At 40.8% G+C, this 26418-nt stretch overlaps 1 protein-coding gene across 10 annotated transcripts; it reads left to right on the top strand.

The window, feature by feature from the left end:
- The first annotated feature begins 2433 nt into the window (after window positions 1–2433).
- rnf146 (ring finger protein 146) lies at window positions 2434–16911 on the top strand. Of its 10 annotated transcripts, XM_080192494.1 has the most exons (5): window positions 2544–2591; window positions 7580–7650; window positions 9542–9645; window positions 9748–9836; window positions 15116–16911. In XM_080192494.1, the coding sequence occupies exon 5, from the start codon at window positions 15117–15119 to the stop codon at window positions 16203–16205; it is 1089 nt and encodes a 362-aa protein (XP_080048620.1). In that variant the 5' UTR covers window positions 2544–2591; window positions 7580–7650; window positions 9542–9645; window positions 9748–9836; window position 15116; the 3' UTR covers window positions 16206–16911. The 10 variants fall into 10 exon arrangements, with proteins under 10 accessions (XP_080048627.1, XP_080048623.1, XP_080048624.1 ...); XM_080192497.1 differs by lacking the exons at window positions 2544–2591; window positions 7580–7650 and adding an exon at window positions 2435–2516; XM_080192498.1 differs by lacking the exons at window positions 2544–2591; window positions 7580–7650 and adding an exon at window positions 2467–2505.
- The last annotated feature ends 9507 nt before the right edge of the window (window positions 16912–26418 follow it).

Raw genomic sequence — 26418 nt, 5'->3', positions numbered from 1 at the left:
ATTTTGGTAAAGCCAGATGATTGGAAGTATGTTGACTTGCTAAAACAAAAGTTTAGGATTTTTTCCAACATTCAGAGAAGGCAGGGAAAAAAGCCATGTTCCCCTTAAAAACAATATTTCTAACAGGACTCACTGCTTAAAAAGTCAGTCATGTTCACTAAACCTCTGATAGAATCACAGACTGGTTACAGTGCAGAAGGAGCGTGTTCTGCCCACTGCACCATGTTGGTCCTCTGGAGGAGGAATTCATCTTGTGCCACTCCCCCACCTCCTCTCCATATACCCCTGAGCATTCTTCCCCTTCAGAGAATAATCCAATTCCCTCATGAACAGGACAGGGAGTGTCTTAGGCCCAACCATCTCAGCTGCTTCATCAATGACCTTCCTTCAGAAGGTTGGAATTGTGAATGTTTCATGATGCTTTCACAATATTCAGCACCATTTTTGACTCCTCAGTGCTGAAGCAGTCTGTGTCCATATGGAGCTAACCTTGGACAATATTCAGGCTTGGACTGAGAAGTGGCAAATAACACTACACAAGTGCCAGGCAAGGATCATGTCTGAAAAGAGAGAATCTAACCATCTCCCCATGATATTTAATGGCATTACCATTGCTGAATTGCCCCCCCCACCTCCCCACGCACCCCCCCCCCCCCCCCCACCTCAGCAATATTAATTTGGGTTAATATTGACCAGAAGCTAAACTAGACTAAACATAATAATACAAGAGCAGGTCAGAAACTGGGAATTTTGCAGCAAATAACTAATCTCCTGGACCAAAGCCAGTCCACCATCAACAATGCACAAGTTAGGTGTGTGATTAAATGCTTTCCACTTGACTGGATGAATACAGCTCCAACTGCACTCAAGAAGCTCAACACCATCCAGGACAAAGCAGTCCAATTGAATGGCACCACATTAAACATTCAGTCCTTCCACCACCGACGCACAGTGGCAACTGTTTAGACCTTCTACAAAGTGTACTGCAGCAACTCACCAAGGATTCTTCAACAGCACCTTTCAAATCCATGGCCTTTGCCGCCTAGAACAATAAGGGTAGTGATCCCAAGTTCTCCTCTTAAGTCCCACATCATCTTGACCTAGAACTATATTGCCATTCCTTCATTGTTGCTAGATCAAAATTTTGGAACTTCCTCCCTAATGCACTCCTTATGCACCTGTACTACATGGCCTGCAGTTCAAGGCACCACACCAGCACTTTATCAAAGGGCAATTAAAGATGGGTGATACATGCTGGTCAAAGAAAAGCAAGTAATGCATACAATGCATGAATGAATAATATTTTTTAAAATGTCTCGATTTAACTTGCCACCAACACTCTGACAACGTATTCCAGATCCTAATTGCTTGTTGTATGAAAAAAAAGTTTCCACATATTACCATTTGTAATATAATTTGCCATTTTCTGCTCATTCCACCAAACTGTGTATATGTCTCTGTGAAGTTCTACATTATCATTCTCACAGTTCACAATACTTCCAAGTTTTGTGTTGTTCACAAATTTCCAAACTGCGTCCTGCACATCGAGACCAATAACATAGATCAGGAAGTGCAAGGGTCCTAACACCAACATCTGGGGAATTTCATCTACAGAGCATTCTCCTGTCACTCAATCATTTCACGTCCACATTACAGCTATTCTTGTTATTGCATGAGCTTCAACTTTGCTCACAAGTCTGTTGTCCTCATTATCAAGTGTATTTTGGAAGTGCACCTATATCATTCAAGAGTGTAGCCCTCATCAAACGTCTGTCACTTCTGGAGTGGGGGAGGGGGAACTCAAGCAAGTTAGTAAAACGGCATAATCCCTTAACTATACCTCGGTTCTGCCGTTCACACATTCTGATCACTTAATGAATATTCTTAGCACCTTTCCTATCCTCCATCATCATTATGTACATTCACTTTGTCCTATTACAGCACGCCCCCCCGCTTCCCAATATAACTTTGATCTGACTTTCTTTGCCCTGAGGAAGGGTCTCCAGACTCGAAGTGTTGGCCCTATTCTCTCTTCACAGATGCTGTCAGACGCGTTGAGATTTTCCAGTGTTTCCTGTTTTTGTTCGAGATTCCAGCACCCCTCAGTTTCCCTTATTTTAGTAAAACTGAGATCTGCCCCTTTTAAGAAAATAAGAGTACGAGTAGGCCGTTCGGCCCTTCCAGCCTGTACTACCATTCAAATATGAACATGGCCACGGGCATAACAATAGCATGTTCTGACCAGAACCCACCAGTACTGCCACTGCCACACAGTAACAGCTGCACACTGCCTCAGAGGCCGGGACTGTGTTGTCTGAGGGACAGAGGCAGGGGGCGGGCGGACGGGAGTGGCGTCAAGACGCTGCGCCGAACTGACGTGTGGAGCTTGCGCCGGCGGCAGGGTGCGCAGCGGCGGCGGCGGCGGCGGCTGGGCTGAGCTGTGAGGGAGGAGGAGGGACGGAGAGGCCGTGTTTGTTTTTGATGATGTCCGCTCTGTTTTGATCGGTGGGAGGGAGGTTTGTGTTTTTTTGAGGAGGAGGAGGGGGGAAATGAGTGAGTGAAGGCGGCGAGAGACGCATGTGTGCGCGCGGGTAAGTGGCGAACCTGGAGCCATTGTTTAGCTCATAAAGGAACAATCGGCCTCCTCCGGCCGCTATGGTGATGGCCGCGTTCCATCCCCGGTGTATCCGAGCGGCCGCGTTCCAGTGGAACACTCGGACGCGCTGTGCAGTGGGCGGGCAGCCGGCCGGTCAGCCACCCCAGGAGCCCTGGTTGCAGCGCGACAGCCTCCTCCCTCCCCCTCCCTCACTCACCTCTCTCTCCGCCCCCACCCCCACTTACTGTCATATTCCAGCTCGGACTGACCTGCTCCTTTCGCCGCCACAACCGATCATCTTCGATCAAAAAAATAATGCATCCCTGCTTTCTAAGCTGCGAGGCCCCTTTAATGTCAAGTGTTGCGCCACCGTATTTTGTTGTACTCGGCAGGTTGATTTATCAAACGTTTAGATTTGTTTTTCTTCTCTCTCCGAGCTTTGGTGGTGTGTAAACCTTCCTTGCATTTGATTTGTACTTTGGTGTTTTATTTAATATTGTGGACAACTTGATATGAATCCAATAACCGCCCTGCTCCTCACCCCCTCCAGTTCAATGAATTCGCAGGCTTTTAAAACTCTGCAACTCAACTGCCAGCCCACCACTATATTTAGCTCCCCTGCACTCGCACTTCAAGTTTCGATTTTGTTACTATTCACAGGCCCTGCCAGAAAAAAAAACTTATTTTTTATGCTGTATTTCGCATGTATTCCACAAAATCAGTCGAGCGATAAACTTTTTGAATGAAGGTCTTGGGGGTAAATCCTGCTTGCTTTTCCCCCATCCATTTCCTTAGTAAGTTTAAATAAAAACTGGAAAACAGTGGACAGCGATTAAAAATGGATTATGTTAAAAATATAATCCGTTAAAGATTAAAACCAGGGTTATAATGTAGAAACATGAGATGCTTTGAGATTAAGTCAAACTGAAAATACTTGATTGAAATTGGTCACTCTTAATCCTTTTGCGTGAAACTAAATATAGCTTCTTCCAGACTACTAATATTTAAACCCCTGCCCATTTCATCTCTCCCAACTGCTCCTATCACTTCTAGTTAAGGAATTTTGTGCCCCACATGAGATGACTCAGCATTATGATTGGTCATCTGCCATTCAAGATGACACAAAACCCCATTGCTTTCCCATCCCAAGATATGTCCTGAATTTAGCTGTATTTCTGGCCCCAGTGACGTTTATGTGTGGGGAGTCCTACCAGGATCAGGATGGAAATTGGTAGCAGTAAGCCACTGAAGCCCGTTGCAGTGTTGGGAGCTGATTTTAGTACTGTTTTTAGAAATAGTTTTCCTTGTTCCTGTTTGGAGAACCATAGTGCAAGACCTCATAGGAGGTCCCTCTGTGAACTTTTGGATGCTGAGCAAGGCAGTCTTTTTTTCCCCAGAATTGAGTCAGGCGAAATGATGGGAAATAATATTGAAAGCCATGTTTTCTTTGAGTTTTGATCTGCATATACCTGCCTGTGCCTGAGCTGTTGCACTTGAGGTCACCTGGCCAGCCCCCTGCAATATATGAAAGGACTAAGACACATCTCCAAGCATATATCTGGCCTAGCTCAACTGGAGAACCAGAAGATGGTTTAGGAATCTCTAAATTTGAGATTTTTTTTTACTGAAGTTATTTAGGACAGTTTGCATCCTTGGTCTTGGGAGATTGGTGTGTAGATCTTTTTCTCCCTTTGAATTTACTTTCATAATCTGAATGGAAGCACTGCAATAGATTTGTTTTTATTTTTTGATATTGGAACTAACATAGAAAATTTGCAACTTTTGAACGGCAACCAGAGGCTTGCACACGGTATACTGGGGGACCGCAGTATCTTCCAGTGACTTGGTCATCTTCCTTTTGTTGTTTGTGTCTTGCTCTTTTATCTCTGTTCTTTTGTGCTGGTAGCAAGGTATTGTTGGGGATGAGCTGCTCAGATGTGCATTTTTTGAGATGTACATTGGGAACAATGAGGCTTGAATTGGAGCAATGGATTGTCCAGGAATGCTCCTTACCGGGAGTTTTGTGCGCACAAATGATGGGAGTGCCAATATTGGCTATTTTCCCTCTCTCTATCTTAACATTCTTATCTACTCCTGTTAGAGGTCACACGAAATCATGTAAGCAAAATAATTTTTTGTTTCTTCTGGAAGTTCTTTTTAGAGGAGAATGATATTCCCTTGGGAATGGTATGCTTTGAGAATATAGGAGCAGGAGGGAATTAATGAGGCTGACGAGATTTTGGTTGGTTACAATGTTGTATCTAATGGATTTGCGTTAATGGAGATTCTCTTTAATAATGAAGTTTTTCTGATTTGGCAGCAGAGATATTTGTTTGCTCATGTTAAGATGTTAGGGCTGTTGTTTCTAGGATACATCGTTGTACAGTCTCTCTGCTGATTTTTGTGTAAGATGACTAAATCCACTCGTATCTATTATAGAAACAGTATGGTTCTTTCTTTTAATTGTTAAACATTGTATTCAATATTCTATGAACCACAGATCACTTCCTTTATGAATCAGATTGGTTGGTGTATATTATAGCTCATTCATATAGTAGATCTAAGGATATGTCCTGTTGCATGAATTTGTAGCGTTGCTTGGGTTTATTCAGGTGAGGTGATTTCAGTACTGCTTTCTGGAAGAGATTTCCATTGGCTTTGTATTGGAGGTAATATGTTAATTGTTTAGGTTTGACTTTGAAGCACAGGGACTTCTGTTTCCATTTCTTTACAAGTTCATAAATCATCTCTCGGCTCTCATTAGGTTCAAAGGGGTTTTCAAGAACTTTGGGTTTGTGACATGTTTATACTTGAAGTTGTTACTGTGGAAAAAGATAGCTAATTTCTCATCCAAATATCCTAATTCCTGCCTCAACCTCCACACCAAGTAATGTTTAACCTCCAGCTTCAGTCACTTTGCTCAGATTCCTGAGGGTAACCAGCTTCCCAGACCTCTCCCTCCATATAAACTTTGCTATCAATGTTAATAGCCATCTAGCCATCTCACTGTTTCTATTCCCATCTTTTCCCATCTCTGATAGTTTGCTTGTATTCCTGTACAGTTAGTTACATCCCCCTTTACAATCCCTCTTGGTATCTGTCTGTCTTCTCTGGGATAGGTGGGGGGGAAAGAGGAAGAACCCTCCTATTACTTACAAAGATGCAATTGTACAGCTAGCCTTAGATTTTTCATTTGGCAGGATAGTGCTTCAGATATTGGCCTGCTGACTCACACCCTAGAGCTCCACCATTGCCCCATCACCGGTAAAAATCTTGCTGTGCCTTTCACCCTGTTCGAGTTCCTGGTAAACTTCCATCTTCAGTGAAGAAATCCAGCCCTGGGAACAATCATAGCTTACAACAGATCATTCAACCCATCGTGTTTGGGATGCGTCCCTGCCAGATCAATCAAAACCAATTTCCAAGTTCTGATATCTCCCTATAGTTCCCTTTGTTCTTATTATTTATCGATTGTTGTAATAGATGTAATGGTCTCTGCCTCAACCTTTCCATGTATCAAATTATTCCATGCTCCAGCAATCACACTCCTGGCTACAATTTTAAACTGATGGCATGTTATCAACCATTCCACAATCAAAGGAAATAGACAATCTATTAAAAATAATTTCTTTAAAACTTTTCTTAAGTGCTTTAATGCTCTTTTTATAATAGGGTGGTTAAAGCTGCAACTATGACTTATAACTTCATAATTCTGTGTTCTGTTTTTGTTTATAAATTCCAACATGCATTTGGCCTCCTTTATGGCTTTTTTGTGTTTTGTAGTTTCCAGAAAATTTATTTTTTATACTAATTCAAAGGATGTCTGTATGACTGGCAGTCCAGCATTTATTGTCCATTCCTAAGTTTCAGTGAGGAGGTAATAGTAAGCCATCATCTTTTGCTGCAGCTGCACATCTGGTGTAGGTAGATAATGTTACTCAAAAGGAAGTCCTATGTTTTTGTGAAGGAATATTTGTAAAGAAATAGCAATATAGTTCCAAATCAGGATGTGTGACTTGGAGGGAAATTTGCAATACTGATGTTGCTATATGCCTTTGTCCTTCATGGTGGAAATTGTGGGCTTGAAAGGTTCTGTCAAAACAGGTTTGATAATTTGCTGTGGTGCATCTTGTAGATGGTATACGTTGTTGTCCCACTGCGCTGAAAGTGGAGGGAGTGAATGTTTAAAGAGCGGATGGGGTTTTGATGAAGCAGGCAGAGCTGTCCAGGAGGCTGTTGAGGTTTGTTAGAGGTACATTGTTCCAGGCAAGTGGAGAGTATGCTATCTTGTGTCTTGGAGTTGGTGGACAGGTGTTGGAGAGTCGTTGTAGAGTTCCCAGCTTCTGACTTACTCTGACAGTATTTAAATAGCTGGTCCAGTTAAGTTTCTGGTCAGCAATAACCTGTTAAATTTGAACTTCTTGATCATGAACATTTTCAGTTTTTTCATTCATTCCTTGTTTCTGTCCAGAAAATACAGTGATTCACATTTATCCCAAATTAAATCCCGTCTGTCTTCGGATTTTCTCTTTTTCCAGTCTCTGCAAATTTTGGGAATATAGCACCGATGCTCTAGTCTAAGTACTCTATAAATACGATGGACAGAACAAGACCTGTTATCCACCCCTGGAACACAACACACTGAAATAATTTTCTAGCCTGAACTACATCTGTTTACCTTTGTTTTGCTCTTTATCTGTCAGTGAACTTTCTAGCTCCACAAACATTTCTGTCTTTTACCCTATGCCTAAAATTCTACCCAACCTCTTGTGAAAAACTTTGCCAGAAAATCCAGCTGCACTAATCTTATCATACACTTCCATATCCAAAGAGGCATTTCTTTGAACAACCTAAACATGGTACGCCCTTAAAAAGTGTATTAATCTTCATTTATTTCTGTTACTAATTATATTGATCTATAATTTTGCTGATACTTCAGTGATAACAACGATTAATTGTTTACCCTATGGTCTGCCATCTCAGATATTTTGTGTGGAAGGCCAATTTCTGGTTTATAAGAAGTCTGGGGAAGCTATTAAGAAGTGGTACTAACTGTGAGTATAGCTGTTCTTTATACAGCAAATGCAAATAGAATGCTGAACTATGTTGCCAAAACAGTAGCTTACAAGGCAGAGGAAATTGTGCTTGAATTGTACTGTGCTTTACATTTTGAAATATTGTGTCCAATTCTGATAATCCGAGGCACAATGTGAGAACAGAGTTTAGAGAGGACGCACAAAGCTGATTCCTGGTATTAGATGACTGAGTGAGAGTGAGTTATGAGTAAAGGCTAGAGAAACTTTGGCTCTTCAGCTTTGAGAAGAATCAATTTAATATGATCTTTAATGGAAGTATATATGAAAGCAAACTGATCTAATTCTGTAGAGTTGCTTTAAAGTAAATAGAGTAGAATGAGGAGATGCACACTCAATCTAGTAATAGACAAATTTAGGGCTGATTTCAAAAAGTTTTTCAGACTGATCAACGCATTTGTTGGGTTTCCAGGTAGTTTTTCAAAATAAGACCCCAACATTACTTAGGGAACTATTGGAAGCTATGGTGTTAGGAGAGTGTAGTGGAGTGGGGGCGGGGGGGTGGGAAGGGGGGATGATGTGAATGGGGGAGAGGGTGTGGGTGAAAGAAGAGATGTACAGCATCTTCCTGGATGAATGAGAGAATTTTGGGCAAGTAGCCTTCCTCTTTCATATTTACCTTGTAATCTTGCAATACTGTCTTGTACAGGATAATTTACAGCCTTAATCCCAAGGTTACAGTTAACTTTACATATTAAATTGGTCACCAACATTTTTTTTAAACAATTGTGCCATTTTGCACCCAAAATCATCTTAAGGGCAATAAGGAATGGGCAACAAATGCTGGCCTTTCCAGCAATGCTTGCATCTCATGAGTGGATAATTTTAAAAGAATCAGTTGAATGCTTACTATTGATCAACATTTAATTTAACAGAGGTGATTGTAAAGTAGAAGCACTTGTGATTTTTTAAAATGGGATTTATGTATAAGACTTGCTTTCACCTTGTCCCAAAAAAAAATCAAGGGAGAATTGTATCTTATACCAGGCCTTGTAAAAAAATATTGAGATACTGGCATGGCTGTCGTAGAGATACACTGGGTGAAAATTCAGGGCCAACACTAGCTAAGAGTAATTTGTTGAATGATAATTAACTCAAATCTTATTTAATGGTTACAATAACCTGAAATCACTCGATTGCCTCCATATGAGAATGCCATGTCTTATTTCAGTTTTACTGCATATCTATCTGCTTCAAACAATACGCTGCATTTATGCAAATAAGATGTTTCACAGCCATGAAGAAAGGCCAGATGCTAAACTAAGGAAGCCGAAGGCACAGTTAAAGAGATTATGAAAAGAGGAAAAGGAAGTAGATGGGTTGAGAGAGGAAATTCCAGAGTGGGACCTGAGCAGCTAAAGGCATAGGTGGATGACAAAGGTCAATGCATACAAGTGCATAGGTGAATTTATAAAAAGTAGAAAGAAGGGATTGATAGTGGGAGAGAATATGGTTGTAGGGCTGAAGGAAGTTAGAGATAGGGAGGGTTTCTGAATTCTCTTCAGTGACCTTACTCGCTTGTGGTGTAACTGCCAGGTCATTGGGTTCAGCCTAATTTTCAGATGGTGGAAATCACTGATGATTAGTGAGGACAGGGTAATAAGTGAGGATGTAACTAAAACTGGAAGTATTAACCATACACAACGCTTGGCTTCTTTCTTGTAGTGTGGTTAACCCTTTGCCATTATGTTCTTGAGTTGACTGCGCAATCAGTTCTCATGCAGCTAGCTGTTCCAGGCATATGATAATGAAAAGTAGTAAAACAAGTACTTTTATAGGGACACATTTATAGGAAAAAATCCTACATGATGGAATATCTAATTTTTTTTGCCTCCCTTTTTTCAAATTTTAGAGGGTCCGTGGAATCAGGAATTTGGGGAAGTTTGACAAAATTTTTGGCACCAGCGATAACTGCAGGAACTCGCAGCAAGAATCAGTAACAGGATCCATAGTTCTGTTAGTATTCTTTAATATTTTTGAATGAGGATTTCTATTGACTTTGGTATTACAAATTCACATTTGATTCTGGGTGATAAATGTTCTTATCCCTGGTTCCAGGAATGAGGAACTTCAGTTACGTAGAAAGATTGGAGAAGTTGGGACTGTTCTTCTTGGAGAAGAGAAAGTTGAGTGGAGATTTGATAAAGGTATTTAAAATCATGACCAGTCTGGGCAAAGTAGGTGAGGAGAAAATGTTCCCATTGGTGAAAGGATTGAGAACCAGAGGGGGTAGATTTAAGATGATTGACAAAAGAAGCAACAAGGAGGATGAGGAAAATCTTTCTCATACAGTGAGTGGTTAGGTTCTGGAATTAAAGCCTTGAGTGTGTGGTGGAGGCAGAGTCAGTTGAGGCTTTCAAAAGTAAGTTGGATCATTATCTGGAATGAGGAAAAAATGCAGGGCTACAGCAGAAATGTAGGGAAGTAGCACAGAGGACCACTGCAGACCCGATGGGTCGAATGGTGTCTTGTGCTGTAACCGTTCTATGATTAGGTGCAAAAATCTACAAGATTGAAATGTGGGCTACAGCATTCCATCAAAAATGTGCTATATTCTACTTCATAATCCCCAGTTGTTTTCTTCTCGTAAAAAAGCAACTTGCTCTTGAATTTCCACATTTGTTCTGTCTATATCAAATTAATTAATTTGTCTATAATCTGCCCAATCAATTTGTTGTGGTAGTAGTCCCCACTTAAGTTTGTCACAAAATTGTCTTGAATGCAGAAGTTGTGGGAAAGAGATTTAAATTGTTGTATTCCCCAAGAAACATTAGAATGAATATGTTTCGATGTTATTTTATAAATGTCTTATTCAGTAAAATAAATTCTAGCCCCAGAACTTGTCATGGATACCATTTAAAGGATTGCCTAATGCACTCAACCTAAAATTTCACTTTGGTTACTTTGATGGTGATAATTAACTTGTTCAACTGTAATAGCAGAGAATAGTTTCTGATGACCTGGCTCAAAATTTTTACTTTGCAATCACAAACCATAATTTTGCGATTATAATGTACGCTGCATTTGTTGCATTTATTTTGGGCATTTTCTTTTTTAGAAATGATTTTTGTTTACATTTAATCAAAGCTTTAAGCAATGCTGTTAGTTAAATATTCTCTGAGCACTGCTTCACTCCTAGAAGCAAACCTCATGGACCTGGAGCACTTACAAGAAGAGCATAGATCTCTCTCCCATGTACCTGAATTCTCAGTATACCCTAAAATCACTTCTCCAGAAACATCCCCAACAGAATGCATTCATGTCCCACATTTAATTGGCCTTCCATGCTTTCAAAGGAAGTGTTAGGATGCCAGATCAGAAACTCCAGGGTATATTATGCAGCCAGACTAGACCCTAACTTTTTTTGGCCTAAATGTGAGGAAAGGATGCTTTACTCTCGAGCGTAATTCCATAAATTCCCTGAATAACTTTGACATAAAATTGAATAATTGATCTGATTGAGTTTCTGTGGGCAATCCATATCTAGTAAAATATTTAAGTAACTCCTCTACATCCTTTTAACTGCAATATTATGTAATGAAATGGCTTCTGGAAATCTAGTAGACACATCCATATGGTCAATAAATACTGATTTCCACTTTTTGTTTTGGGAGAGGTCCAACTCAACCGATTAGGACCCTTATAAAAGGTTCCTCAAATGCCAGTATGGGCATTAAGGATGCTGGTTTGATTACAGCTCGAGGTTTTCCTATTACCCGATTGTGAAATGTACGGCAAAATTCAACTCCATCTTTATGCAGTCAAGGCCAACAAGCGTTTTTGTATTTGAGTTTTCCTCACCTGTAGATGATCTCCTACAGGAAGCTTATGTGCTACCTGCAAAACCTGCTTTCTATAACCCACTGTCAAGACAATTTATTGAACCATTTTTCATCCTCCTGAATATATAAAAGTCTACACTCCTCATTTAAGACATTATTTCTAATGTAATACCACTCCGTTATACACACAGATTCTTTTTCCATCTCTGCATCTTTCTGTTATTCTGCCAGCTTTCCTGAACTAAAGATCTCTGCTTTATCCTGTTTTTGTTCTTTATAAACCATCTGGTCAATGATTGTTTCTGATAACTGAACCTCAACCTCTTTACCTTTACCCTTGATTTCTTCTCCTCCTGTCTCTGTGATCTTGTTACCACATGTTCAGAAAACATGCCAGGACATGCTTTCTGATTTTCCACTGGCTTTTCAAGCAGAGTAGGCACCACTCCTATCTGTGATCCAGCTATATCATTATTTAGGATAAACTGTGCCCCTGAGAAAGAGAATTTCTACCACCAGTTTTCACCAGACACTTTGTCATCAGGAGATTCCTGAAGAGTTTCTGGAGAAGCCAGCTTTACCCTTCATAATGTAATACTAGTTTCACATATTACCATCTTTTCTGGCAGTACCCCACTTTTTGTGGTGCACTGCCCTTCATCTCCTCACCATTAAAGATTGACTTGTTTGTATATCTCTTAAGATCTTAACTTCCTTACCTAATCCTCCTTGTAAACTTGAGTAAACCTGAAGCCACACAAATAAATTCTTGAAAGAGACCTGGCACTTGCGTATTACCCAACCCCTGAACTGGCTTTACATTCTTTTGCACCTCTTTAGCTTCAACCATGGTTTCCTTTGCCACTTTAACAAACTCCATTGGCTCATCCTGTTTTATCATGTTTGTCTTCCCAGTACTTTTCTTAAATACCAACATTGCGACTTTGTACCCAACTTCATTACAATAAAAACATTTTAAGGTTTCTTATTTCTCTTTCACCCTCATATGTTTCCTTTATAACTTGAGGTAAATTAGCCTTATTATCTCCAACAAGACCTCTTTTGCCTTGACCGCATCCGGATTTCTCTTTTTCCCGGTTTCTATCCCTTGGATTTGAAATTTGATGTAGAAAACCAAGCCTTGATTTATGAACTAACTCTGCTATTTCTGCTGCCAAGCTCACAGTTTTAACCCTTTGCTTTGCAGCATGAGTTCTCGCTACTTTGGGAAGTGAAATTTTAAATACCTCCGAAATAATCATTTCTGGTCCATTTTCAATGCCCTTTTCCACCTGTCAAAGTTACTTGTTTGATTTTTTTTTCAAATTCTATATATATCTGATCTGGTTCCTTCCTTAGATTTAAAGTAAAGTTTGTTTATTAGTCACAAGTAGGCTTACATTCACTTTGTAATGAAGTTACTGTGAAAATCCCGTAATCGTCACACACCAGTGGCTGTTCGAGTACACTGAGGGAGAATTTGGCATGGAGAATTTAGCATGGCCAATTCACCTAACCAGCATGTCTTTGGACTGTGGGAGGAAACTGGAGCACCCGGAGGAAACTCACAGTGACCCAAGTCAGGAATTGAACCTGGGTCCCTGATGCTGTGAGGTGGCAGTGCTGACTACTGTGCCACTGTGCTGCCCCTGAACTTTCTAAACTTTGGCCTGTAGGCTTCTGGCACTAGTTCATATGCACTTAAGATGGCTTTTCTCACCTTGCCATAATCCCGCTACCTCCACTGATTGATGTAAATACCTCACCGCTTTATCTACCAACTTTGTTTGAACTAGCAATAACCACATGATCTGTGGCCATTCTAAACGTTTCTGTACCTTCTCAAATGAAATGAAAAAAGGCTTTTACATCCTTCTCGTTAAACATTGGCAGCGCTTTAATATATTTAAACATATCTCCACTACGATATTGACTCAAGTCAATTGTTCCTCACTTTGCTCAACTTTTGATTTTGCCACCACCATTGTAAGTTGATGTTCTCTTTACAGTTCTGGTTTCTGAAGTTCAAAAGCTCTCTCTTTCCCTTTCCTCTCTTGCTGTCTTTTTCCTTTTGTTCTGCCATTGCCTTTTTCTTTTGCCATTCCCTCTCTTTATTTTGCTTCTAATTCAAGCTGTCTCATTTTCTTGTTGCAACTGTTTCATTCGTAATTGAATCATTGGAACAAGCTAAAATTCAGATTGTGGGTCTGGCAATTTTAAATGCTGAGTTATTGCTGAAATTATCTTGTCCTCCCTTATGATTTCAGGAAAAGTCAAATTCAGCTGACTTGTCAAATCCAAAAGTTTTGTTTTAACCACCTTTTGTAAACCACTCCAGGTGACTTCTTTCACACCCAGGAAAACTTTAGCCACTGAAAGAGCTATTTTTCCACAAGGCACTCCCTAGTTAAACTAACTGAATACGCCACTTGAAAGATATTATCAATACTTCAACATCCAGTGTCTTTGACTTCAATAATTCCAAGCCAAACAAGAAATTATAGTTTTTAATCCCTGACCTCTCACAGTTTTTGTTCAGGTGCTAGATTAGAAACACCAGTTATATTATGAAGTTGGACTAGACCCCCAACAATTTTTTTTATTTTGGCATAAATGTGAGGAAAGGATGTTTAGCTGCAGGAGTGATTCCACTGGTAAATTAGGGATTTTTTTTAATGGAAACAAGTTTTATTCATACCACAGTTTAAGTATAACTAACATAATGAAATCGTTTAACTCTGAACCATTGAAAAATCTTTAAACATGAAAAGAAACGATAATTAACTTCTAACATATTACTATTCAGTCTCAATGAAGCAATATTTCTGTTATAGACTTAAATCCCACTTTAAAATTAGTTAGCAAATCTAGGCATACTTGTTTTAACCTTTGTTTAACAGTTTTGGAGCTTCTGGAGAGAGAGAGCTTCTTGTAGACTGAACAGTCTTCTCCAGCAACTGAACTCAAAGTTCTTTTTCTCAGTTACAAACCTAGCACCTGCCATTTCTGGTATCACATGATTATATGACCCTGAGTACCTAACCTAATTCACTTTTCCATTATTTCAGTTAACACCCCAAGAGTCCTTTCCTTTGGTAAATAAAATCTCATTAAGCCTTCTGCAAAATAAACACATATATGGCTAAAAGGAGTAATCCTACTTTCCAGCATCTGTGGTATTCCTTTCAGATAACCTGACTGCTTGTAACAAAGCACTGAATTTTAAAGCAGTCCCCCCTACCGCCACCCCTTTAAACTTCAGATCTATTAATGGCACAGTATCATCACAGAAGCATCTGGGCTTGACTTTCCCTTTGTACTTTCACTGTCCTAAATTATAACTTGCCTATCCTTGTATTTGAAGCCACTTCATAGTGACCAATTGTCTGGTTCAGCTGTCTATTCCTGCTCTTTGAACCTTTTTTATACTTCTATCAAATCATCTCAAAAGTTTTTTTTCCCTCCCCCAAAGTTTCCCATTGTATCTTCACAGTCGCCATTCACTGTGACCATTTTAGAAGGGCAAAATGTCTGGAGTTGTATTTACTCTAAGATTTTGTTTTATGTACCTGGCAAAGGAAGTTTTTTGTCTGTTTTGTAGTAACATCGAGTTGCTGATCCAAAATGTGTGTTCTGTTTCTTAGAATGGCTGGCTGTGGGGATGTCGATCATGCATCAAACATGATCCCAGGAGGAAGAAAGCTAAATGACTCTTGCTCAAACACAGCACCTACTCTGACGGTACCGGAATGTGCTATTTGTCTTCAGACTTGTGTTCATCCTGTTAAATTGCCATGCAAGCACATCTTCTGTTTCCTGTGTGTGAAAGGCGCATCTTGGCAAAGCAGGCGTTGTGCACTTTGTCGTCAGGAGATTCCTGAAGAGTTTCTGGACAAGCCAGCTTTGCTGTCCCCTGAAGAGCTCAAAGCAGCGAGCCGAGGAAATGGGGAGTATGCTTGGTACTACGAAGGCACAAATGGCTGGTGGCAATACGATGAACGTACGAGTATAGAACTAGAGGATGCTCACTTGAAGGGCAAAAAAACAATTGAAATGCTCATAGCTGGATACTTGTATGTTGCAGACCTGGAGAACATGATTCAGTTCAGACGTAATGAGCATGGTCGTCGCAGAAAGATGAAGCGAGACATTGCAGATATTCCCAAGAAGGGAGTGGCAGGTCTTCGGTTAGATTGCGATTCCAGTGGATTGACTACAGAACGAGAGAATTCTGCAGATGGAGCAGATAGCGTAGCTGGGGCTGGATCTGCATCTGTATCAATACAGTCTTCTGTTTCCATAATGAGACCCACAGTTAGACCAGCAACATCCTTGGTTGATCAGCCAATAAGCCCACTAACTCCTTCGCCAGATGCAAATATATTGCTTGTGAACTCCCTTGCTCAATTGCAGCTAAGTGGCCAAAACTTGACCAGGAGTCATAGAGGAGAAGGTGAAGAGCAATATGTAGCCTCTGTAAATAGAGTTTCAGCTGCGCAGAGTGCAGCCAGAATGTCTTACGATAACACGGAGTCTGCCACCAGCTCTGATACCGAGGATGAGAACACCAGTCAGCTTCCTGAATCTGCAACCATCACCAGCAGCAGGCAAAGACTTGTTTCTCTAAATAATGAGATACCAGGAGGCGAACCATCTCCAGAGGAAGGGCCTAGCAGCAGCATCAGAGCCAGGGAGCAGCAACCTGATGGACAATGCACTGTAACCGAGGTCTAGATCTTACAGTTGTCACTGCTAAAAAGAACAAGTTTTAACACTTATGAGATTAAGGGCAACTGAGGAAAGTAGAATTTCTCAGCCAGAATTGCACTCAAATAAAACTAGAACTAACCTTTAATTGCTTTCCTTCATTTTGGCACAACTGCCTCTCTTTTTGTCTATTTTTCAATTTGTAAGTTTCTTTAATGTAGGAATTGCATGATATTTATTGTGGGTAACATTAAACTTATTTTCAGTGCTTTAAAATATTTTAGTGTTGAATTTCAAAACTACTCACCCTTTGTGCATGTGTCATAAAATGTGAATTCTGAACTCATTGCAAGTGCCAATGGTGCGGAAGGCTTCTCGTTCTCCTTGGTAATGTATAGATGCCTCTTGTGAATTTTTAAAAATACTTTCATGTAGCGTTAACTGCTCTATCAGGCAAGTGTTTGAAAAGACCTTTCTCTTTGCATAGTCAAACTAAGAATCATTGTTTATCTTTTTCCCTCCTATTTTGTTTTATTAATTTAGTGAGAAAGTACATTACTGCAATACCCTATTGTATCATTGTAATTGAGGCTGGTAATAGCTGTACAAGTAACATTGCCTACATGGTTGACATTCAGTGAAGTGTTAGACTGGTAGAAACAATTAGTTGAGTTCTAATTTACATTATCCTAACTAGAGTAATGGTCAAAAATAAAGCTTAAAATTTTGTTAACCATTGCCTTCACACTGATTTTTTTTGTATTACAAGCCAGTTTAATACAAAAAGCAGCTTCTGGCAGAGAGTTTAGCAACTGGGAATAACGATCTCTGTTTAACAGACTGTGATGTAATTTGACTTGACATAAGCCTTTCTATTGATAAAACTGATCTTTGCTCTAGATTTGTTTTGTAATTTGTGACCATTCTTAAAGTCCCAACATGTTTTTGTCATTAAGCTTTTAACTGATTTAAATAGTCACTTTTTTTTTAAAGTATACTAAACTTCTACTTTGGTCCAAATAATTAAAAAAAAAATTGTCTCTATTCTGGAGTCCAATATAAATAGGCAACTTCATATATTGGAGGATTGGAATTAGTTCTTGATTTAATATCCATCAACATTGCATGATCTTGGATATATCTTTTTCAATTAGTAGTTCACAAATAATAACATTACTGATTTAACAGTACTGAAGTTCTTACCTACATATTGGAATTACAGTTTGCATGTTCTAATCTAACTTTGTTTTTCCCAATTTTTATTGAAATTAAATTAGAAATTGGCACAAATCTGCTAAATGCCATTGTATAAAGAAGCTGAGCACGATAGCTATGAAAATTGTCTTGGCACCAATTTCAATGCCGAATCAATACATACAGGAAATCAGATAATTTTGTCTGTTTGACAAAACTGTAGAAAGCAAGAATCAGCATAAATTGGGATTTTTTTTTAGACAAAGCAGCTGTTAATGCTGACGATGCCAATTTCTTTTCTGCTGACTAATGGTTCTTTACATTTCCCTTGAGTTTTGAGTCGAGATGCTAATGAGTACTTGATGTGGCTGATCATTTTCTAATTGCATTGAACGATGCTAGAATAATTTCCAAACACAGTTATTTTGAATGTCCGTAGTACTGCAGTGGTACTTGTTGCACCAAATCATATTCTCTTAAGGGTGAACTTCTGTTCAATCTACTTTTTTGTTTTGGTGCTATTTGCTCAATGTCAGCATACTTTGACTCCAATCAAGGAATTGTCAATGCCCAGCCTCAAAATTGGATGCACCATCAAAGTGAATAAAGTACCATTGGGACTTTCTGCCCATGGTGTGCTTGTTGGCAGAGGAAGCTTTAAATTAAGATGGACATTTTGAGTGTGAGGACACGTGTAAGTACAATTTGAAGAGATATGAGATTTATTTAAGTAACTCCTATATCCCACTAATCAGAGATTCATTTACTTTGGATTTTCAGTCATTTCACGTTTCTCAGATGGTGAATTAAGATAAAGTTGCCATAATCCCAGATGACCATAGGCTGCTCACCCCTTTAAGCGGGAGAGCTGACTTGTGGTGATTTATCTTGAGGGCCACCACATCTCAGGCCAGGGGCAAGTTTGAGAAGGCAGGCTGAATATCCTCAGCTGATACGAGAATTGAACCTATGCTGTTGGTGTTGCTCTGCCCAGCAACTGAGCTAACCAACACCACTACCACTCATTTAATATGCTTATTTTGCCATTTTCAAATATAAGCTTTTAAAAATTACCTCTCTTAACTGATCAAGAAATGCTTTTGTATTTTTAAAATTGCCCGCTTGTGCTGGTTAGTGGTAAAATAAATGTTCAGTAATATGCAAATAAGTTTGGGCAGAAACTTTGGATGGGGAGGGAAAAAGAGGGAGAATCTGGAGGGAACTTTTTTAAACTCACTATCCATATTTGCTGATTCTATAAAAGTGGCAAGTTTTCACACCTAACAGAACTGTTATTTTAAACTTAGTGAAGAAAGTTTTATCTGCTCTTTCCACCATTTCAAAATAATGGCCACTAAGATGCTGCATTTAGAATTTGAAGAACATTTCTCTCTGTGGAAAAGCAAAATAATGCAAATACTGGAAATAACAGGTTGGATAGCATCTGTAGAGTTAATATTTCAACTTGATAAATTAACATTCTTCTCAGATGCTTCCAGACTTGCTGCATATTTCCAGCATTTTCAATTTTTATTCTCAAATGTAGATTTGATGTTTTAATGCAATACTTAATGTTCTTTTTCATTCTCAATGTGGATATTGCAGGCAAAGGTCAAAGTTTATTGTTCAGTCTTAATTTCGATAAAATGGATTGTGTCCTCCTTGAACCACTGCAGTCTGTGATGGTGCTCTGCTGTCACTATTGCCCTTGTCCTTCGAGATAATAGTGTCATCAGTTGCTGCTCTGTAATCTATTACAAAGCAGCCAGTGTGTCGCGGGCAAACTAAAAATATCTCAAATTATGAATTCTTGTGTTCTAGCGTTTTCTTAAAACAGTTCATACTTCCATGATAAGGTCAATGCCCTCTTCCCTCGCTATTGCTTTTCTAAGGTGATAATGAGTGGACAGTAGGGCAGTGGGGGAAGAAACAAAAAACCTATCAATGCCCACTTCTGTTGGCATTCCAATTCATGCAGAATTGACCTATTACTAGTAATAACTACAGAGTAAGATTAAAAACAAATGGGAGAGGTATGAAAGGTTACTTCAGTTAAATGGAGGACTTCAAGCAATTAAATTGCGGGTCCCTTAGCAGAGATATTTGAATCATCGATATTCACAAGTGAGATGCCTGAAGATTGGAGGGTGGCAAATGTTATGCCCTTGTTTAAAAAGGGCTGCAGGGAAAAGCTTGGGAACTACAGGCCAGTGAGCCTCACATCTATGGTGGGTAAAATGTTGGAAGGTATTTTGAGAGACAGAATCAACAAGCATTTAGAGACACAAGGACTGATTAGGGACAGTCAGCAAGCTTTGTGAGTGGAAAATCATGCCCCACAAATTTGCTTGAGTTTTTTGAAGGGGTAACCAAGAAGGTTTCATTAAAGGGAAGTCGTGTCTGACAAATTTACTGGAGTTCTATGAGGATGTGTCTAGGGCAGTGGATAGAGGAGAGCTGGTGGATGTGGTCTTTCTGGATTTTCAGAAGGCGTTTGACAAGGTACCTCACAAGAGGTTATTGCAGAAGATCAGGGGACATGGAGTTGGGGGTAGGGTGTTAGCGTGGATAGAGGATTGGTTGTCAAATAGGAGGCAGAGAGTGGGGGTCAATGGGTGCTATTCGGATTGGCGGTTGGTGACTAGTGGGGTGCCCCAGGGGTCGGTGCTGGGGCCTCAGCTATTTACCATTTATATAGATGATCTGGAGGAGGGAACCGAGTGCAGGGTGTCGAAATTTGCTGATGACACCAAGATTGGGGGAAAGGCAAATTGTGTGGAGGGTGTGGAGAGTCTGCAGAAGGATCTAGATAGGCTGGGCGAATGGGCCAGGAAATGGCAAATGGAATTTAATGTTGGCAAGTGTGAGGTGGTCCACTTTGGTAGGAATAATGGTAGGAAGGACTATTACTTACGTGGCGAAAAACTGCAGCAGGTGACGGTGCAGAGGGACCTCGGGGTCCTTGTGCATGAGTCGCAAAAACCCAGCTTGCAGGTGCAGCAGGTGGTCAGGAAGGCGAATGGGATGCTGGCCTTCATAGCGAGGGGGATTGAATATAAAAGTAGGGAGGTCTTGCTGCAGCTGTATAGGGCATTGGTGAGGCCGCAGCTGGAGTACTGTGTGCAGTTTTGGGCGCCGCACCTGCGCAAGGATATTTTGGCCCTGGAGGGAGTGCAGAGGAGGTTTACTAGGCTGATACCGGAGTTGAGGGGATTGAGCTTTGAGGAGAGGCTGAATAAACTAGGCTTGTACTCGTTAGAGTTTAGAAGAATGAGGGGAGATCTCATTGAGACGTATAAGATGATGAATGGGATGGATAGAATAGAGGTGGAGAGACTCTTCCCGCTCAAAAAAGACAGTAGGACTAGGGGGCACAGCCTCAAGATAAAGGGGAGGCGGTTTAGAACGGAGTTGAGGAGGAACTTCTTCACTCAAAGGGTGGTGAATCTCTGGAATTCTCTGCCCGTTGAAGTGGTGGAGGCTGCCTCGCTAAATATTTTTAAGACGCGGGTTGATGGGTTCTTGATAAGAGAGGGGATTAAGGGTTATGGGGAGAGGGCGGGAAAGTGGAACTGAGCCACGACAGATCAGCCATGATCTTATTGAATGGCGGGGCAGGCTCGAAGGGCTAGATGGCCTACTCCTGCTCCTATTTCTTATGTTCTTAAGGTACATGAGGGCAGTGCAGTTGATGTTGTGTACATGGACTTTAGCAAGGCCTTTGACAAGGTACCGCACGGTAGGTTGTTGCATAAGGTTAAATCTCTCGGGATCCAGGGTGAGGTAGCTAAATGGATACAGAATTGACCTGATGAAAGAAGCCAGAGGGTAGTTGTAGAGAGTTGTTTTTCAAACTGGAGACCTGTGACCAGTGGTGTGCCTCAGGGATCAGTGCTGGGTCCACTGTTATTTGTCATTAATATTAATGATTTGGATGAGAATATAGGAGGGATGGTTAGTAAGTTTGCAGATGACACCAAGATTGTTGGCATAGTGGACAGTGAAGAAAGTTATCTTGGATTGCAACGGTATGTCATGTTAGCCTTTATAGGAAGGGGTATAGAATATAAGAGCTGGAGTCTAATGTTGCAGTTGTACAGAACGTTGGTTAGGCCACATTTGGAGTACTGTGTACAGTTCTGGTCGCCTTACTACCGGAAGGACGTGGAGACTCTGGAGAGAGTGCACAGGAGGTTTACCAGGATGTTGCCTGTAATGGAAGGACTGGGGTATGAGGAAAGATTGAAGAAATTGGGGCTCTTTTCCCTTGAAAGACACCGACTGAGGGGGGATCTAATAGAGGTATATAAGATTATGAAGGGTATAGATAGACTAAACAGAGGTAAGCTATTTCCTATAATAGAGACACGTAGGACAAGGGGCCATGGACTTAAGGTGAGGGGGGAGCAGTACAACACAGATATTAGAGGGAGGTTTTTCACACAGAGGGTAGTGGGGGTATGGAATGCTCTGCCAAGTAGGGTGGTGGAGGCAAACACGCTAAAGTCCTTTAAGAGTAACTTAGGCACATGACTGAGTTGGAGATGGGTGGATATAGGAGAACCTTTTAAATAAGGGTCATTAGCATTGGGGCGTCCCTGGTAATGTAAATGGGTATAGTATGATGATAATGTTTTTCCTCTTTTCATTCACAGGTTTTAAGTCGGTCCACCTCGTGTCCAATGAGGGGCATACACGCGATGCGTCGTACTGGGGCTGCTCTTGGTTGTTCGAGATTGGCCTAGTGCTTCATGTCGTTAGTGTGTGCCTAAACTGGACAAGATACTGGGCAAGACGACAGCTCAGTGACTATCGCTGATTGCTGTGCAGACACATGGATTTGGGCCGGTGTCTGTGGGAGTTTGCGCATTCTCCCCGTGCTTGCGTGGGTTTTCTCCGGGTGCTCCGGTTTCCTCCCACACCCCAAAGACGTGCTGTTAGGCTGATTGGCAGGAATAAATTGTCCCTAAATCAGTTTCCCTCAATCTGGATGGCCATAAAACATTAGATAGGGTCATGGGTAGAGAGGTGGACTGGTGGTGTTGAGATGGTGGCGCGGGCTCGTTGGGCCGAAGGGCCTGTTTCCCGGGCTGATTTTGTTCTTTGATCTTGATCAGTTGGGCCAGTGGGCTAATGAATGGCAGATGGAGTTTAATTTAGATAAATGCGAGGTATGCATTTTGGTAGATTGAACCAGGGCAGGTCTTATTCAGTTAATGGAAGGTCACTGGGGAGAGTTACAGAATAGAGAGATCTAGGGGTAAATGTTCATTGCTTCTTGAAAGTGGAGTCACGGGTGGACAGAGTGGTGAAGAAAGCATCCAGCATGCTTGGTTTCATTGGTCAGAACACTGAATACAGGAGTTGGAACAGGGTATTCCCTCCTCGAAGGAGACTAGTATTGAAATTGCAGGGGCCCTTGCAGATATATTTTAAATGTCAGTGTCCACAGGTGAGGTGTTGGATGATTGGAGGATAGCTCATGTTGTTCTATTGTTTAAAAAAGGCTCAAAAAGTAATCCGGGAAATTATAGGCTGGTAAATTTGATGTCAGTAGTAGGTAAATTATTGGAAGGAGTACTAAGAGATAGGATCAACAAATACTTGGATGAACAGGGATTTGTTAGGGAGAGACAACATGACTTTGTACATAGTAAGTCATGCTTGACCAGTCTATTGGAGTTTTTCGAGGAGGTTACCAGGAAAGTGGATGAAGGGAAGGCAGTGAATGTTGTCTACATGACTTCAGTAAGGCCTTTGACAAGGTCCCACATGGGAGGTTAGTTAGGAAGGTTCAGTCACTAGGTATACATGGAGAAGTAGTAAATCGGAAGAAGCCAGAGAGTGGTAGTGGAGGATTGCTTCTTTGAGTGGAGGCCTGTGACTAGTGGTTTTCATGATGTGGGTATGCTGGCGTTGGACTGGCGTAAACACAGTAAAAAGTCTGACAACACCAGGTTTTAGTCCAACCGATTTATTTGATAATCGACTCACAAGCTTTCGAGGTTTCCCTCTTTGTCAGGTGAATGGAGAGTTCTGGCCTCAGACAGAGCATATAAAGCACAGGCAGTTTAGAGATTACTGATTAGAGTGCGAATTCTTACATCTAACCTGCTGTTCAAGACCTGAAGTGGCTGACAATGTGAGTGGAAGGAGCACTGATCACAGATTACAGAGATGTGTATTGTCTCCAGACAGTACAGTAAGTGAGGTTTTGCAAACCCAGGCAAGTCACGGGGGTTCCAGATAGTGCGACATGAACCCAAGATCCCTGTTGAGACTGTCCTCATGTGTGCGGAACTTGGCTATCTGTTGGCGCAGAGTCACTGAACAGAGACTGATAGCCAAGTTCCGCACACATGAGGACAGTCTCAACAGGGATCTTGGGTTCATGTTGCACTATCTGGAACCCCCGTGACTTGCCTGGGTTTGCAAAACCTCACTTACTGTACTGTCTGGAGACAATACACATCTCTGTAATCTGTGATCAGTGCTCCTTCCACTCACATTGTCAGCCACTTCAGGTCTTGAACAGCAGGTTAGATGTAAGAATTCGCACTCTAATCAGTAATCTCTAAACTGCCTGTGCTTTATATGCTCTGTCTGAGGCCAGAACTCGCCATTCACCTGACGAAGAGGGAAACCTCGAAAGCTTGTGAGTCGATTATCAAATAAATCGGTTGGACTAAAGCCTGGTGTTGTCAGACTTTTTACTAGTGGTTTTCCACAGGGATCAGTGCTGGGTCCATTGTTGTTTGTCATCTATATCAATGATCTGGATGATAATGTGGTAAATTGGATCAGCAAATTTGCTGATGATACAAAGATTGGAGGTGTAGTGGACAGTGAGCAAGGTTTTCAAAGCTTGCAGAGGGTTTTGGACCAGCTAGAAAAATGGCAGATGGAGTTTAATGCAGACAAGTGAGCGGTATTGCACTTTGGAAGGACAAACCAAGATAGAACGTACAAGATAAATGGTAGGACACTGAAGAGTGTAGTAGAACAGAGGGATCTGGGAATACAGATACATAATTCCCTAAAAGTGGTGTCACAGGTAGATAGAGTTGTAAAAGGGGCTTTTGGTACATTGGCCTTTATAAATCAAAGTATTGAGTTTAAGAGTTGGAATGTTATGGTGAGGTTGTATAAGACATTGGTGAGGCAGAATTTAGAGTACTGTGTGCAGTTTTGGTCACCTAATTACAGGAAGGATATTAATAAGGTTGAAAGAGTGCAGAGAAAGTTTACAAGGATGTTGCCAGGACTTGAGAAACTGAGTTACAGAGAAAGATTGAATAGGTTAAGACTTTATTCTCTGGAGTGTAGAAGATGAGGGGAGATTTGATAGAGGTGTATAAAATTATGATGGGTACAGATAGAGTGAATGCAAGCAGGCTTTTTCCACCAAGGCTAGGGGAGAAAAAAACTAGAGGACATGGGTTAAGGTGAAGGGGAAAACTTTAAAGGGAATATTGGGGGGTGAGGGTCACAGGGTGGTGGGAGTATGGAATGAGTTGCCAGATGAAGTGATAAATGTGGGCTCACTTTTAACATTTAAGATAAACTTGGACAAGTACATGGATGAGGAGGGTGGGGAGGGATATGGTCCAGGTGCAGGTCAGTGGGAGTAGGCAGAAAAATGGTTCAGCAGAGCCAAGGAGGGCCAAAAGCCTTGTTTTTGTGCTGTAATGTTCTATGGTTATCTCTTGATTAAGTTGTACAAGACACTGGTATGGCTATGCTTGGAATACTATGTACAGTTCTGGTCACCCTATTATAAAAAGGATATTATTAAACTAAAAGAGTGCAGAAAAAATTTGCTAGGAGGCTATAGGGACTTTATTATGGTTTGAGTTATGGGGATAGACTGGAACCTTTTTCCTCTGGAAAGTAGGAGGCTGATGGGTGATCTTATAGAGGTCTACAAAATAATGAGCATAGATCAGCTCGATAATCAATATCTTTTCCCAAAGTTATGGGAGTCTAAAACTAGAGGGCATAGTTTAAGGTGAGGGGAAGAGATACAATTTTTTACACACAGAGGATGGTGAGTGTCTGGAACAAGCTGCCAGAGGCAGTAGTATAGGCAGGTACAATTTTCTCTTTTAAAAAGCATTTAGACGGTTACGTGGGTTTAGAGGGATATGGGCCAAATGTGGGCAATTGGGACTAGCTTTGGGGTTTAAAAGGGTGGCATTGACAAGTTGGGCCAAAGGGCCTGTTTCCCTGCCATAAACCTCTGACTCTAAATAAGCATTATATAATTAGGGTTACTCATAACACTGGAGATATTTAACTAGTCTTCCTTTCCCACTCACTAACTCCCAAAGGCTAGTCTGGGAAGTCAAACTCACTATCCAATTCCTAGCACTCAAATGTTATGAAGATCTCTGTGCACTCTCTGGTATGCAATGACTAATTTTAGTGTAGTTAGTTATAAAATTATAGTATTTACAGCACAAACTACTCCTGGCTTTTATGTCAGTGTCTACACTCCACATGACAGTTTAATCTAACCCTAGCAGCATAATCTATTTGTTATTCCTGCATGTTTGTCTTGCTGCTTAAATACATTGCTATTCACTTCATGTGGTAGGGAGTTCTGAATTCTTACTCTGGGTAAAGACATTTTCCCCCCACAAATTAGAACATCTTTATATCTACCCTGTCAAAACTCTCTGGTCACCCTTTACCTCTTTTCTGGAAAAGGGAGCTTCAGTATGTTGTCGTGATAGATTTACAAGGCTGATGGTCATCCTCTTCTTGCACTGTGCCCAAGCCCCTAAATTATATGGAAATCATTTTATAAAATGAACTCTACAAACCAGCAGTTTAAAAAATAAATTTTAGTATTTAAAATTCAATGGTTAATAAAATTAAGGGAAACATGACAAACAAGGCTACAGAACCCCACTGACCTGTTCTTATGTTCAATAAAATCAAACTCCACTTTCCCTATCTCTGCATTCATTAGTGTTAAAATATTTTGAGTTAACTTGAGCACCTAAAGCCCTCAGGCCTGGATAATTACAGATTCATAACCCTT

Source organism: Carcharhinus amblyrhynchos, chromosome 7, assembly GCF_965287045.1.
Source record: "Carcharhinus amblyrhynchos chromosome 7, sCarAmb.v2.hapA, whole genome shotgun sequence".
In the NCBI taxonomy this organism is placed as follows: Eukaryota; Metazoa; Chordata; class Chondrichthyes; order Carcharhiniformes; family Carcharhinidae; genus Carcharhinus; species Carcharhinus amblyrhynchos.
This window is presented reverse-complemented; position numbering and strand designations above follow the sequence as displayed.